A 15,588-nucleotide genomic window follows, 5' to 3' on the forward strand; every position below is an offset into this window, starting at 1 on the left:
ATGCAGGCAATGCACTCATGTGCATAAAATAAAAATAAAAAATGAGATATTTAAAAAATAAATAAATAAAAAGCTCCTTAGAGGGGCACTGCTTGGCAGGCAAGTCCTTTTATCCTGCAAGGGCTCCCAGTCATGTAAGACGATGTGGCAGTCTTAGGAGTGAAAGGTGTGGGGTAGTCAATCTGAAAAGCAGGGTTCTGAGATGCCCATGCAATAAATAAAAAGCTCCTTAGAGGGGCACTGCTTGGCAGGCAAGTCCCTTTATCCTGCAAGGGCTCCCAGTCATGTAAGACGATGTGGCAGTCTTAGGAATGAAAGGTGTGGGGTAGTCAATCTGAAAAGCAGGGTTCTGAGATGCCCATGGAACAATAATACCTTGAGTTACATGTGGACGCCTTCCTTACTCTTGTGCCTGAAGAAGAAATTCCTCTTTTCAAATATAATTCTTTTTTTTTTTTTTTTTCTTTTTGAGACAGGGTCTCCCTGTAGCCCCAGCTGTCCTGGAACTCACTATGTAGACCAGGCTAGCCTTGAACTCACAGAGATCTACCTGCCTCTGCCTCCCGAGTGCTGGGATTAAAGGAGTGTGCCACCATACCCGGCTCTCAAACATAGTTCTTAACTAACAATAATAGATATGGTCTAGATTTCCATCAGTTTATTATGAGTGGAAATTATAAGTTAGTGTCAGAACCAAACCTTTTTGGCAATTACTATACACAGATTCTTGCACTAAGCACTAACTGGTAAAACCCATTTGTAATCCTGGCACTTGGAAGTATGAGGCAGGAGGATTGCTGGCAGATTGGAGCAGCAGGATGGCTGCTAGCCTGGGCTACCCAGTGGGTTCCAGGCCAGCTTGGGCTACCCAGTGAGTTCCAGGCCAGCCTGATCTACAGAGTGACAAAACAAAGCAAAACAATGTGTCAACTACTGAGTAAAACTTGAATCACTAGTTCTAAATCTAAACCCTCCTTTTATAGACTCTCTAGCTTTTTTTTTTTTTTTTTTTTTTTTTTTTAAAGCAACATGCTCTGTGACAGACGCCTCTACATTCCCTGGATTCGCCTGATAATTAACTCAAGGACCTGGGAAAGCCCAGAGTGGGGAGGTGAGGGGCTGTTCAGAGTATTTTATTCCCAACTGAGTGTGTTTCACCCGAGTAATGTGTTTCTCTCTGAAGCCCTTTTCCCAACAGCAGGGGAACACCGGCTAGTCCTTCTGGGTTCCCCTGTCCAGCCAGGCAAGCAGAACCCAGAGAAAGGCTGCAGTCATTCTGTGCAGAGCCCTGCAGAGCGTCATCCTGCCTCTGCTATTTTTAGATCTCATTGTGAATCAGCCACAATCCATGTAGGAAGCACAGAAAGTAAGAGTGACCAGGCAGATTAGGGACTACAGGACCCCAACACCCATCATGACCTTAGGTATGCCTCTGTATTAATCGTAAGAACTCCAGGAACTTTAAGAACATACTAAAATTCAGATCATCTGAGTACTTGTGATAATCAGATAAATACGAATGATTATAGAAAGGTTTGCTTCCTATACTGTCCCTAGCTGGGAGAGGAGGAACACATAATCCTAACATTTGGGCGGTTGAGGCAGAGTTGCATGTGGTCAAGACCATCCAGGGCTCTGTAGCAAGTTCCTGTCCCAGAAATGAAATACGAAGATATAAGATTTTATGTCTAAGATTTTTTATTAATAATTTATTAACTATAGTTATATAATATAGAACATATAACTACACTGTTAAATATGTATTCTATAATTGTCTTTTAGTGATACATAGACTAATGAATAAACATCCTGCATGGTTACATAAATATAAAAGGTGATTCATTAGATGTTTACAGCCACAAAGACATATTAATTGGAAGTCTGCAGAAAGACTTGGGTTCTCCTACAAATTAAAAGGAGACAGTGCTGCTGCTGGGGTGATGCTGAGTGAGCAGCTGGGGAACCCAGCCTTCTGTTCTCGGGACTGAAATCTGGTACCTTCAGCAAATAACATCATCAATATTTTAAAGTCATATTTGGCCTCTGAGAGGAGCAGTGAGGGTTTCCTTCCCTCCTAAGAGCCTTGGAGGCACCTTGCTGTAGTATGCCTGTGAACATGAACCCTTCTCCTTCTAGTGAGAAGGAATTCACACACACATACACACACAAATGCCAAGACATTTTTAGCCTCGTATGGACTCTGCTTCATAAAGCTATATGCTGTATGCCTTTTGACATAGTCATGTAGAATATTGGTAAATTCTCTTTTCTTTTTTGAGACAGGGTCTCCCTGGAGCTACAGCTGGCCTGGAACTCACTATGGAGACCAAGCTGGCCTCCATCTTGCAGCGATCTGCCTGCTTCTGCTTTCCAAGCGCTGGGATTAAAGGCATGCACTATCAGAGTTGCCAAATAGCAGTAAATTCTTATTGTCCAAAACAGAAGAGACACAACCAAGGCTAGAGGTGTAGCTCAGTGGTGGAGTGCTTGCCTATCAGTCATGAGACCCTTGGTTCCATCCCCAGTACCTCAAAGAAAACATCATCTGCCCGTCTAATAAACTTCTTTTATAGTTTCACAGGTGGGAGGCCCCACACCTTGGGCAGAAACCCCTCCTCTAAGCCATTAGAGAGGCACACTTGATTTGTATAAGATCTGGGGTCCAGAAAGCCACAAGTCGCCTCCCTTAAGGAGCAGTGGATCCTGAAGTGCCCCGAAAAGCAGGAACCTTCTCTTCCCAGTGGAAAATTAATCCTCTAGGGAGAATTCTACTTCTGTAAGTAACCAGGATGTACAAGCCAGCAGGATAAGAGCTTCAAGAGGAATGCTGTGATGTAGGACCTAGAACACTGGGATGGAGGGCCAAACACTTCCTTTCACTACAGTCTCTATAGATCAGGATTTCTTTATAGGAAAGAGAGGAAGAGAGAGCGAGTGAGAGACAGAGAGAGTACACTAGGGTGATGGCTCAGTTGATAAATTGCTTGAACATGAGGGCCTGAGTTTGGATCCCCATCGTCCACTAGGTATGGTAGCACTGGCCTGTTACCCCAGCACTGAGTACAACGACAAGCAGATTCCCAGAGCTTGACCAGCCAGCCTCATCTAAATAGTGAGCTCTGGGTTAAGTGAGGTATTATCAAAAAATAAAGTGGAGTGTGATAGAGGGAGATACCTGTCGACCTCTGACCTCTGTATTACACACACACACACACACACACACACACACACACACACACAGCACAAAGGTAATAATTCCCCTCACCTCCTGTCTATGTAAAGAGCAAACACATCTTTAATTGGAAGTCCAACGCTCCCACTCCTGCCCAAATGTCTGAAGTATAAACACGAATGGGCTCAGAGCTCATTCTGTATATTCTTGGAGGGTATTAGATAAGACACAATCTGTTTTTAAACATACCCAAAGAGGGAAGTCTGTGTTCTACTCCTCAGTCTAGCGGGAATTTTTTCCCCTTTCTTGGTTCACCATGGGTAATCTTTTCCCATTTCTAACCCAACTCACAGAAGGTGGTAAAGTTGACCACCACCAGCCTTTTCAGAGCTGAACTCCACCAGTACACTTCTATTACACTGTAAGTCTTCATTCTAAGACTGCACGTGTCACCAGCATGCCCAAATACTGCCCCCCCTTGCGTCACATGGTTTTCATCCCTGCCAGCACCCCCACACCTTTCTCTCTCCCTTCCCCATCCCGCCTGTACCTCCCACACTCTGGCACATACAACAACAGTGTGCATTCTGGTAATTGCAGAACCACCCCTCCCCCTTTCTTGACACCAGGGGGTAAAGGGCACAGACTGCAGGCTTATCTGGCTGAAATTCTGGCTGTGGGACCTTTGACACATTTCACAACCTTCACTAGGTATATATTTTTCTCATCTGCAGGATGGAGGCACTAATGATAGTCTCTACCTTAATGCATGAATGAATTCATACAGGAGAAGCCCTTAGAATGGCCTGCTATGCTAACCCTAATGCTGTATGGTTGTTATTGTTATAACCTTGGCGGCATAAGCAGTGCCTGACACCCACAGGTAAGAGTCTGAGAGAGAAAGGGAATCAGACTGAAGAGGCGATGGAGAAGCAGGTAGTGTCATCAGGGCGGACGCCTAAAAGAAAAAAGGCAGGAAACTGAACACAAATACAGGGGAAAGGCAAAATTCGACGCTTACTGGGGAAAGCAGGGAGAGGACCAGGGCAGGGAAGGAAAGAGAAAAAGAGTAAGTTTTTAATAGAAGGAAAAGCGGGCTGGAGAGATGCTCAGTGGTTAAGAGCATTGGCTGTTCTTGCAAAGGACGGGGTTTGATTCCCAGCACCCACAGGGTGGCTAGCAACCATCCCTAACTACAGTTCCCAGCAACACAAGCGCCCTCTTCTGGCCTGCATGGACATTGCCTAACACGGGTGTGGACTCCCACAAATGAAGACAATACAGTCATACGCATAAAATAAAAATAATATATTTAAAAAGAAGAAAACGGTGAGCAGGAAAGGGAACACGAGGAAAAGAGAAAGGGAGAGCGGAGGATAAAAAAGACAAACCAGAGGTCGGGCAAAAGCCAGGTGTGGTGGCATACACCTTTAATAGGGATGCAGAGGCAGGCAGATCTCTTTGAGCTCCAGGCCAGCCTGGTCCACATAGCCAGAACCAGGCCAGCTCGGTATACATGGTGAGACCTAGGCTCAAAACAAAACGTACCAAAAAGCTGCAAAAGGGAATGGGGGCAAAAAGCCAATTTACAGGGTGAGCTGGGGCCAAGAGTGGAAAAGAAAAAACGGCTGATTGTAGAATTAAAGAAGTTTGGAACAGAATGATGGGGAGAGAGAGAGAGAGAGAGAGAGAGAGAGAGAGAGAAAGGGGGTTAGGAAATGGGCTGAAGGCAAGCCCACAAGCTCACCTAGTCCCTTCCCCTGGATCCTCAAGGCTTCTGTCCCCTCCCTCCTGTTTCAACTTGCTTCAGAGCGGTCCCCTACTGCTCACAAGGTTTCTCGGTCCAGATGTGGCCCCTGCGACTCCTCAGCTCTACCAACAAGGTCACCAGGGTTCAGCCGCCAGCTTTAGTCATTTCTCAAATGAAAATTGCTCTGGAGTATGTAGTAATCCCAAGTACTATATATATTCTCTCTCTCTCTCCCTCCCTCCCTCCCTCCTCCAAACTTCAGAAATCTGGAAAGGGAACTCTTATTTTAAATTTAAAATTATTCGCCATAACAGCATCCCTCAGCCCCACTTTTTGGTCTACCGGGAAGGAAGAAAGGAAGGATGATACTATCCTGCGTGATTATGCTGCTTTGGGTTCTAACTTCCCTCTCCATCAGAGGGCATCAACCCTCCAGCCACTTGGAGACACACAGGAGAGGTTTAAAATAAAATCCGCTTTTAAAAAAAAACCGCTTTTTAACTGTTCTCATCATAAAATCCTGTGTTGTAAAACGTGTCGTCCTACTGGAGAAGCCCTAAAGGGTGCAAGCATGGAACCGGTCCCCGGCGGCTCCGCCCGCTCGGGTGAGCCCCGCCGTGGAAGTCACACAGCCAGAGGCCGCGCGCGTCTCCGCCCAGGACTCGGGACACCGCCGCGGCCAGGCGGGGAGGAGACGCGGCTCCGCGGCCACGTGACCTCCCCCCCAGCCGGCGACCCAGATCGTCTGGGGCCGAGCGGGCGGCGGGGACACGTAGCGACCGCTCCGGGCCTTGCTGCGCGCCTGTTCGCGTCCGTTTGGCGTCCAAGTCCCCACACAGGGTTCACGTGTCATCGACGTTCATGAATGTTCCGGAGAGAACGTGACTGTCTTTTCTGTGCCAGAGCAACCGGGGTTTACACGTCTACATGCACAGGATCCGCATCTGCCCTCTCCATCCCTGACCCCCCGTGCCCCCGCCCCGAGCCTGCTTTGGGGAGGGGGCCTGGCTGCCCCGCTGCGCTTTGCGCATCCCCGGGCACCTCCAAGCGGCTGTCCCCGGCTGCGACTCCCTCTGCCCGGGGGGCGTTGGGGTAGGTGGCCCTACTGGCCCGCGCTAGGCTGCAGGGCGCGCGCGCGCACGGCTTCCCCGCCTGTGATGTGGCAGCCTCGGCCGTGAGGATCACGTTGCTGGCCCTGTGCTGGTACCCGTTGGAGACCGGATTAAGGAGGGAGGCTGTGGAGGTGCCAGCGGTAGTAAACGTGGGCCTGGCACACTCCCGGCGTGGCTTATCGCACGGGGAGGGGTGGGACCACGACCGGGGAGGCCGCCTAGCGTCACCTCGGCGCCGAGGGGCGACGGGCTGGGATGCAGGCTGCGCGGCTTTCCCGTGGCAGCCCCTCGGTGCCACCCGCTCCGTGCCACCCCTCCTCCCTCCCCACCGCACTCCTCCCAGAGCACCAGAGGCCTCAAACGTCATCTGCCACTGTGATTAGTGACACCGCAATTCCGGCTGCTGCGGGAAGTTAGGTGGCCCGGGGACACTTGGAACGCGACTTGGAACCACTGACTGCATTTTCTTTACCTTAAACCACTTTAGGGAGCGGACTTCAAGATGCCCCTCTTCTGGGCAGCCTCAGGGGTGGTTCCCCCCCACATCCTCCTCCCCGCCCCGGAGTCCACACCAGGCCACTCATGGAGCAGTGAGCAAACAAGTCTCCAAATTCTCCCCCGCGACTGAAGTTTACCCTCCACGAATTTCCTTTCCTGCACTGGCTCAAACCAACAGCGCGATCGGTGGGAAAAGCAAAAAGCCACGTCCACGGTCCTGCACTGTAAGGACGACCGAGTCCCGGGTGCCCGGGCCGCCCCGCACCCTGCCCCCGCGCGCTGCAGCGCCTCCCGGAGGAGGGAGAGCTTGGCTCCTGCCGCGGCTCCTTTCCGGCGGCGCTGTTCAGGTGTCCCCGCCCCCCTCGCGGCCCCTCCTCCCCCGCCCCCCTCCTGGCCGGACCGCGGATGGTACGTTCCGCACGTGAGCTGGGTGCTGGTCTGGCCGGCGACGCGCGTGCCCTGTGGCCAAACACTGCCCGGAGTGAGAGCAAACTACCAGAGCAGTGCGTGTGTGCGCGCGTGTGTGTGTGTGTGTGCGCGCGCGAGTGTGTGCGCGAGAGAGCAAGCAGCAGAGCGAGCGCGGGGCGGCGGGCAACCAACTGCTTCACACTTTAAACACTGCACCCCAGAGAGAGCGAGAGAGACTGGAGACGCACACAGCCCCCCCCAGATCTCCCCAGACGGGCGTCCCGCAGATTACAGGACAGAACTCCCCAAATCGAAACGGACAGCGGTTGAACATGGACGAAGGAATTCCTCATTTGCAAGAGAGACAGTTGCTGGAACATAGGGATTTTATAGGGTAAGGTGCACGCACCCTTGCGACTGTCTAGGCTTCGGTTTGGCTTAAAAAAAATTTTTTTTTTCTCCATAAAGTGTCATGGAGCGGGTGAGGGCAGAGCCCCTCCCGGAGCGGGGGCCTGATGCTGGTTTCTGTTTTTGCAGACTGGACTATTCTTCTTTGTATATGTGTAAACCCAAAAGGACCATGAAGAGAGACGACAGCAAGGTAAGTGTAAGTGTCCCGCAACCTGCCTGGAGAGTTAATTAGGGCCATTGATTGCGCTCTGACGCTCTGCCCACAAATATATTCCAGCCCCGAGCTTCCCTAACAGCGAATTTTAAGTGGTTTGCTGGATACTAGGGGGAGGTGAGGGGGTAATTAAACACTCTACCTGAATTTAAATTGCATTCCAGAAGTCTAGAGGAAAGGGGTTTCCTGGGCATAGTTCATTACACTGTGTTTTCGGGGGGAGGTGGGAGGGCTGTTCTATCCAGGCAGTGAATGAGTGAACGTTGAGCCTGCTTTCTCTTTTCCACGGCTCATGGGTGAAGGATACCTACAAATTGCCGCACAGATTAATAGAAAAGAAGAGAAGGGACCGAATTAATGAATGTATCGCTCAGCTGAAAGATTTACTGCCTGAACATCTGAAATTGACGGTAAGACGCACGTTTTCCTTCTTCGACGTTCTCGGGGTGTGTGGTACAACTCCCAGAGGCAGGAGAGAGAGGGAAACTGGGGCCTCACTTCCAACTTGTGCTGTCATGTAAAGTCTCCCCGAGACTCAGACTAGGGCCCCCCAGCAAGAGGCAAGGAGGTCACTGATAATCAGGTGGGAATCTCGCTCAATTTGGGGGGGGGGGCTTCCAAGTGTTTGCCCAAGTTGCCCAGCTGAGTGGAGAGCCAGTCGAGGCGGATGCGTGTGTCTGAAGTAACCACTACCCCCTTCTCTCTCGCACCACTTCAGACATTGGGGCACCTGGAGAAAGCCGTAGTCCTGGAATTAACTTTGAAACACTTAAAAGCTTTAACAGCCTTAACCGAGCAGCAGCATCAGAGGATAATTGCTTTACAGAATGGTAAGTTAGCCTAGCCGGATGAAACCGGGGTTTCATCCTGGAGGGAGGAGGGTAAAGACTCCCCATCCCGCCCTCTCTGCTGAAAACTGCTTTACTTTCCCTTTAAGTGGAAAGTGCCCATTTCCCTGAGCATCCTCGAGGCTCTCCGCAGAGCTCAGAGAAAGGCCATTTTCACTTAATGTGGCGGCTGCACCTCTCCAGTTTTTGCAAGCTGGGGGGGGGGCACCTCCGCCTGCCATCCCCTCCCCCATTCTCAGTTCTTGTTCTCCATCTGCGGATTATATCACTCCAATGCCAAAGAAAAGCCCAGACCCCCCCCCCCGTCAATGCAGGGCCCACGTGATGAGCAGATGTCTTAACGCCGGGATTTTTCTCCTGCCCCCCCTCCCCCCCGCCCGGTACATCCTAGGGGAGCGATCTCTGAAGTCGCCCATTCAGGCCGACTTGGATGCGTTCCACTCGGGATTTCAAACCTGCGCCAAAGAAGTCTTGCAATACCTCTCCCGCTTCGAGAGCTGGACACCCAGGGAGCCGCGCTGCGCCCAGCTTATTAACCACTTGCACACCGTGGCCACCCAGTTCCTGCCCACCCCGCAGCCGCTGCTCGCGCCACAGGTCCCCGCGCCCAAAGCCCCGGGCGCATCCTCCTCCTCCTCCGCCGCCGCCGCGGGCTCGGCCGCCACCACCCACCCGGGTCCCGAGCGCGCGGCGCATAAGCTGGAGCCCGCGGCGCACTGCGTGCCGGTCATCCAGCGGACTCAGCCCAGCACCGAGCTCGCGGAGCACGACACGGACACCGACAGCGGCTACGGCGGCGAGGCCGAGCGCGAGCAGGTCGCAGGCAGCCGCGTCGCCATCAAGCAGGAGCCGCCGGGGGACGACCCGCCGGCGCCCAAGAGGATGAAGCTGGAGGCGCGCGGCGCGCTCCTGCCCGAGCCCGCGCTGCTCGGCTCGCTCGTGGCGCTGGGCGGCGGCGCGCCCTTCGCGCAGCCCTCCGCGCCTTTCTGCCTGCCCTTCTACTTCCTCTCGCCGTCCTACGTGCAGCCGTTCCTGGACAAGAGCGGCCTGGACAAGTACCTGTACCCTGCGGCCGCCCCGTTCCCGCTGCTCTACCCGGGCATGGCAGCCGCGGCCGCCGCCGCAGCCGCCGCCTTCCCCTGCCTGTCGTCCGTGCTGTCGCCCCCTCCGGAGAAGCCGGGCGCCGCGGCCCACGCCCCCGTCTTGCAGCGCGAGCCGGCGACGCCCGGGGCGTTGCACCCCCAGCACCCCCAGCATCCTCAGCATCCTCAGCATCCCCAGCACCCGCACGGCCGCGCCCACCTGCCCTTCCCCGGGAGCCCCGAGAGCGCGCAGGAAGCGTCCTCGCCGCCCGCCAAGGATGCCCCCTGAGTCCCCAGCAAGCCTTGGAAGAGACGGAGGCTCCGGAGGAAGGACCGTATTCAGTTCACACGCCCCAAACGTTTGCAAGGGAGGAAGCCTAAGAGACGCCCAGGCTTAGGAGAAAAGCAGGTGTTTGTGTACATTTGGGAGTTCCGGTTTAGCTTACTTCCCATCCTCTCTCCACCCTCTGCCCACTACCCCCTCCCCGCGCGCTATCAAAGATCTTCTGCTATAAACGTTGGTTATTTTTACTTTACCCCCCCCCCAAGTTCTTAGAAGCCCATGTTCCATCCTCTTAAAATGTAGAGCCTGATTCTAGGAGGAGGAAGGTGTGCTCAGTGGGAGAGCATGTGGAACCAGGGTGGGGTGCCCAGGCGTGAGGGCCTTTGACCCTGGGGACCAGAACAGCAGAGCCCTGTCTCCGAGCTGTTTTTGAACTGCAGATAGCTTGAGAACGAAATTGACTTGTCAGTATTTTATAATGTTGAGCGTTTCAAAGAAGTGAGGCTGTTGGTGCCCACATTGCTGTACTCTGGAGAGGTTGACATAGTATCTTTCTAAGTTGCACTTGTTGAGGTAGACTGGGAGTTGCGCCTCTCTTCAGGCACTGAATCAGCAGGGTGGGAGATGGGAATGGAAGGCTAGAGCCCTTGGCGCCTTTGCCGCACTTTATTGGCAAATTGACCGTAAACCCATTGGCCTAACTTTAATTCGTCAGTTTACGTGTATATGTCCCATGAGCCCCTAAGGCCCACTTCAATTCCCCGATTCGCTTGCCTATGTCATAGGTTATAGATTTGTGTCCCAAATACATATGTTATTTTAGCAATCGTGTTCCCAAATTTAACAAAGAAAAGTAAAGAAAGCCAAACGGATTTACCCCTTCCATTCCTAGATGGCAGAAGTGGAGGAAAGGTTAGGCTGGTGAGCCGAGGTTGGGATTGCTATGACGATGTAGAGCCCAGGCCTGCCATCTCCAAGTCTATGTGTTTTTCTGGAGACCAAACTAGATACCAGATAATCACAAAGAAAGCTTTTAAAAATAAGGCTTAAACCAAGACCTTGTCTAGATATTTTTAGTTTGTTGCCAAGGTAGCACTTAGAAATCTCACTTGAATGTTATGTAAGGGGTGAGACACAACAGTCTGAAGTGCAAAAAATATCTGGGTCTTTGAGTCTGGTTCCTTTGCTGCTACTGTTGCTACTGTTTGTTTAAACAACATTAAACTCTTAGCCTACCAAGGTAACTGAATGTACGTAGTTGTTAATACATCCAGTTAATGATGTCTGACATGCTATTTTTGTAGGGAGAAAATACATGCTAATGATATTTTGAGCTAAAATATCTTTGGGGGAAGATTTGCTGAAATGTTTGCACTTTGGTTACAATGCTTATGCTTCTTTCAAGCTTATGCAGTCTTAAATTATTAAACAAATAAATACTGTCTGCAAGAAACCAGCCAGTTTAGAGAAGTTTAGTATGTAAAAGATAAGCTAGAAATTGTCTTTATATTCAAGTTATTTGCAGCACTCCATAAATTCTATTACCTAAATATTGCCACACTATTTTGTGATTTAAAAGTTCTTACTAAGGAATAAAGACTTTATATATGATATGAGATTGTCTAATAATTAAAACCATACTGGATGCTCCATTCATGTTGAGGTCTCTGACTGTAAGGATGAAATACATTAGGGTTTTCAGATTAGTTTTTCATTGGATTGGTTGGTTGGTTGGTTTTGGTTTTTGTCATTGGCCTGGTTTCTCTGTAGAGACTCCTGGTTCTGGCTGTGTCCCTGCTCGTCCCCAGGATATTTTAGTGGAAGAGCAAAGGCAGTCTAGTCGAAAACTTGTGGTTTGTTTACCTTAACCCCACTTTGCTAATGTTTCTATGATTGGGAGCTTTTTGTCTTTGGTCAGATAGCCCGTTCCCTGTGGTCTGGCGTATCTGTGCACTTGGATCCTGTTTAAACACACTATCACTCGGGAAGGAGTGCTCATGCGTGCATGCATGCATTTTATAACTGCTGTAGGACTCTGTCATGGAGTTCAGGAAACAACTTCTTGACTTGTTCTCAAGTTTATGATCAAACCGTGATGTACATGACTGAAGGGCTTGGCTGTTCATTTAGTTTCCAGTAGTGTTCTTGAACCCTTTGAATTTGGGGGGAGTGTTTAAATGATAGTCAACTTGTAAGATGTAGAAAAAGTGCTCCCTCTGCTGACTGGATCAGGAGTGAACAGCACATGGATGATTGAGACCTCAGATTTGCCATGGTAGTCCCCTGGATTTTATAAAAGAAGGAAAATCTGGCCCAGAGATGCTAAGTGTCTCCCTAGGTCACACGGGTGCTGAGAGCCAGCCCCCCAACCAGGCCTGGTGTCTCCCTCAGGTCCTGAACTACTCCGCCTGCAGCATCTTGGGCCACTACTCTCATTTTGACTGCACAGAGCTCATGAAACCTGAAACGCCAGTCACAGGGACAAAGGAAACAAAAGTCAACTCTAGAAAAGAGATCTGTGCGTCTCGCTAATGTGTCAGTCTTCAGAAAGATGGTCTCCTCTAAAACAGAGTAACAGAAAGCTACATTTTAAACATTTTTAGCTGCATTGTATTGATATCTTAGAACTATTAGTTTCATAACCAAAAAACAAGACTCAGTGAATCATTTTGTAATATGTAATGAAAACCTTTTTTTTAACTTTGGCCCAATTTGTAGGTCAGTTATTTAGTCTGAATTCCTAAATAGTAACACGATATTAATATAAATTTGGACAGAGAAAAAAATAGTATTGACCATATTACATGTAAAAATGTTATTTTTTATGTTATTAGAGATGAAATACAGGGCTGGGCAAGTGTTCTACCACTGACCTGCACTCTCAGCCTTTGAAAAATGTTATTTGAGTCATTGATTGGTTTTAATGTATTAAGATTGAGTCATTAGGATTCACTAAGGAGGAATCTATGTTGCCAGCATTGAAATGTCAGCTTAAGCCACAACTTTGGAGATGATGTGATTTTCTAATTTAAGGCAAATCTGAATCTTCAGTCAACAGTGCTTTTATTACTGTTATTCCAATTAATTTTGCATACATATATTTCTTGCCAAACTTCATATTGAATTTATAAATGCCCCTCATTAAACAGCTAAACGTCACATTTTCACGGTATTAGAAACTGTGGCTTTGTAAATATGACTGGCATTGTAGTTCTATCATTGTGACACTACTTTTCACTGAGTTCTGTTAGTGACTGCACAGGCCACAGCTGTGGTGATTGCCCACCACAGGCATGCCTGTTGACTAGGACCTTACTCTGGTCCTGTCTGTGTCACGGGTTAATGTTTGTCTCTCCACAGGAGGAGGTGATTGCCTCATGGGAGAGACCCTGGGAAGACAGGGCTGGGCAGACAGACCAAGAAGCCTTTTGATTTCAGAGAGATGAACAGACCTCTTAGGAGTAAATTCAGACTGTCTGCCCTGTTGTGATAGAAGTATTTTTATTCCAGATGGCAACATGATAGCTTTTATTAAATTCCTTTCTTAGTCTACTGAACCTTCGGATCAATATATGAGGACCCCAACAACTGTGTTATTTTAAGCAAGTTCAAGGTGGATTTGCAGTGTGTGCTGACATCAAGTGGGTTTTCACAGAATTTGAAGAGGGGATTGGCAGGAGATTAGTACAATTTCTGTGGTAAAGATGGGATTTACACTAAAAATGTTCAGCGTGTGTGCACCGTGTTAGGAGTTGTATGTCCTAAAAATGCATTTCTCGTGCTTCAGTGCAAACTCTGAACAAATATAAAACCAAGCTTTTAAAAAAAATTCCAAATTTAGTGATAGCCCCGTAAACGGTAGTTCAGTGAATGGAAGCTTCTAGATTAATACTATTTTTTTTCTCTTTTTAAAATGTGCATACTAAAATGTATTATGCACATTCTCTGGAATGGTTTACATGTCTTACAAAAAAAAAATAACATCGTGTATGTTAAATGTTTCCTAATAATCCAGGGATTCTACGCATTATTTTTGCACTCTGTGTTTCATATGGAAATGTTTGCACTTGGGCAAATTTGCATAGAGCCCTTTAATCTGTTTGTTTACTCTGAGACAGGGTCTCCTTATATAGCCCTTGCTGGCCTAGAACTCACTATGGAGACCAGACTAGGGTCAAACACAGGGATCCATCTGCCTCTGCTTCCAGAGTGTTGGGATTAAAGTCGTTCTCCACACACCTGGCCACACCTGCTTTTTACAGGGGCTCCAGCCTCCTCTCAGCCAGTCTGTCAACTGTCACTTCTCAGTGGTCAGACAGTCTCCTCCAAAATATACCTGACTTGCTACCTCTGCTTTATTGTGGGCTGAGAAAAAACCACAGTCATCTGAGCTGTGTCTAAGAGGAGAGTAAATAGGTTCAAACAGAGGCCTTGAGGGGCTTTGCTGTAAGTAAATCCTGTGAGCCTACTTCTGTGATGGTTTCCTCCACAAGCTAGTCTCTTTATTTCCTAAAACTTCCAGGTTCTCAGCAGTGTTGTATACCATATCATTCAAAAATGCTTTTTGTGTTTCTCCATCATTTCATTATGTAAAATAAAAGCTACTTGCTAATGGTTTCAGTCCAAGCAAACCGTAAGTAAACAAATTCTCATGTTTGAAATGATTTGATTGGCTGGATGCTTCTTGGTATCGGTGATAAAAATGGGATTCGTGAAAAGCTTATTTTGCATTTTCATTCATGGTTGACCCTGACTCTTTCTGGGGAGTGACCCCCAAGGCTTTGGATGTGGTAGGTGCAGGTCCAGCAGGAACATGGAAACTGGCAGGTGGTGTGTAGGGCCCGGATGCTGCAGCTGCATTCAGACACACCCAAGGCACAGTCTCTGGGGAGAAACTTCAGACGCAATGCTTCATTTTCCTCCTGACCCTAAGATTCAACAGAGAGTGGGTACTGAGGATTCAAACATTTGTTTTGCTCATGGTGTGTGCAACAGGCTGTGGAAAGTGCTGGAGAATCAGATACTAACCTCAAGGTCTCAGCATCAGGGGGACAGATCACTGAAGCATACTAAAATAAACTGCACTGTCACACGGAAAGTGCTATTCAGGGGTGGATGCTGGGGCTGGGTGGGGTGTGCTGAGTTTCTCTATCTAGGTGGAGGGTCCTGATACTTCCTATTGCAGTGTGAGGCCTGGTTGTAGGAAAATACCTTAGTTCAGAAGGGGAAACCTGGATGGTCTCAATTGCCTCACCTCCTGCAGATACTCTGTTCTAAAAAAGAAACACCACACCTAAGGGTTACTGACTTCTTTTCACAGAAGGGAGTGAAGACACATGTTCTCCACTCAGTAACAAATAAGACAAGAGCAGGGGACCCTAGAAGGCCCTGCATCCTAAGGCCTGTTTTTAAAAAAATCTAAGGAAGTCGACGCAAAGAACTCAGCCAGGGTACCACAATTGGAACCAGATATGTTGGTTCAGAGTTTCCTGCTCTTGACATGATTAGGACAGAGTTTCAGTAAGGAGGACAGTCTGAGGTCTTGGCATGAAATGAGTTGAACTAGGTGATGTGAGAAGCTGGAAAGAATCTGCTATTGGTGGAGGCAGATGGGGGACCATGGCAACCATCTTTTACACAGAGCAGCAATCCAATGAAATTCTGAGGAACTACTCTTCAAAGTCTATTACATTCTGTTCCTGCCTCACTTTGGAGACCTACAGAAATGTTTGCTCCTAGTTTGGAAGTCTGCGCATGATCTGGTGAGCACCCCAGCCCTGTTCTGCCTCCATGCCACTGTGGCCCTCATC

General features: G+C 49.0%; 2 protein-coding genes across 2 annotated transcripts; both read left to right on the forward strand.

The window, feature by feature from the left end:
* The first annotated feature begins 5,437 nt into the window (after positions 1-5,437).
* On the forward strand, positions 5,438-6,987 carry LOC115066947 (proline-rich receptor-like protein kinase PERK13). The gene is made up of 2 exons (XM_029554027.1): positions 5,438-6,014; positions 6,522-6,987. Exons 1-2 carry the CDS (start codon positions 5,788-5,790, stop codon positions 6,955-6,957), a joined length of 663 nt encoding a protein of 220 aa, XP_029409887.1. The 5' UTR covers positions 5,438-5,787; the 3' UTR covers positions 6,958-6,987.
* A 37-nt stretch (positions 6,988-7,024) lies between these two features.
* On the forward strand, positions 7,025-14,424 carry Bhlhe41 (basic helix-loop-helix family member e41). Its single transcript, XM_008849009.3, has 5 exons — positions 7,025-7,334; positions 7,478-7,541; positions 7,868-7,975; positions 8,284-8,395; positions 8,805-14,424. Exons 1-5 carry the CDS (start codon positions 7,273-7,275, stop codon positions 9,782-9,784), a joined length of 1,326 nt encoding a protein of 441 aa, XP_008847231.1. The 5' UTR covers positions 7,025-7,272; the 3' UTR covers positions 9,785-14,424.
* Positions 14,425-15,588: the final 1,164 nt, after the last annotated feature.

Source organism: Nannospalax galili, unplaced genomic scaffold (assembly GCF_000622305.1).
Source record: "Nannospalax galili isolate Female #2095 unplaced genomic scaffold, S.galili_v1.0 scaffold103, whole genome shotgun sequence".
NCBI classification, from domain to species: domain Eukaryota; kingdom Metazoa; phylum Chordata; class Mammalia; order Rodentia; family Spalacidae; genus Nannospalax; species Nannospalax galili.

Excerpts from the sequence above, each read along its gene's own strand:
- LOC115066947 (XM_029554027.1), top strand. The coding sequence starts at position 5,788 with ATGTTCCGGAGAGAACGTGACTGTCTTTTCTGTGCCAGAGCAACCGGG. Across the intron at positions 6,015-6,521 it reads TCTGCCCGGGGGGCGTTGGG|GGAGCGGACTTCAAGATGCC; the intron begins GTAGGTGGCCCT and ends AAACCACTTTAG.
- Bhlhe41 (XM_008849009.3), top strand. The coding sequence starts at position 7,273 with ATGGACGAAGGAATTCCTCATTTGCAAGAGAGACAGTTGCTGGAACAT. Across the intron at positions 7,335-7,477 it reads GAACATAGGGATTTTATAGG|ACTGGACTATTCTTCTTTGT; the intron begins GTAAGGTGCACG and ends CTGTTTTTGCAG. Across the intron at positions 7,542-7,867 it reads TGAAGAGAGACGACAGCAAG|GATACCTACAAATTGCCGCA; the intron begins GTAAGTGTAAGT and ends TCATGGGTGAAG.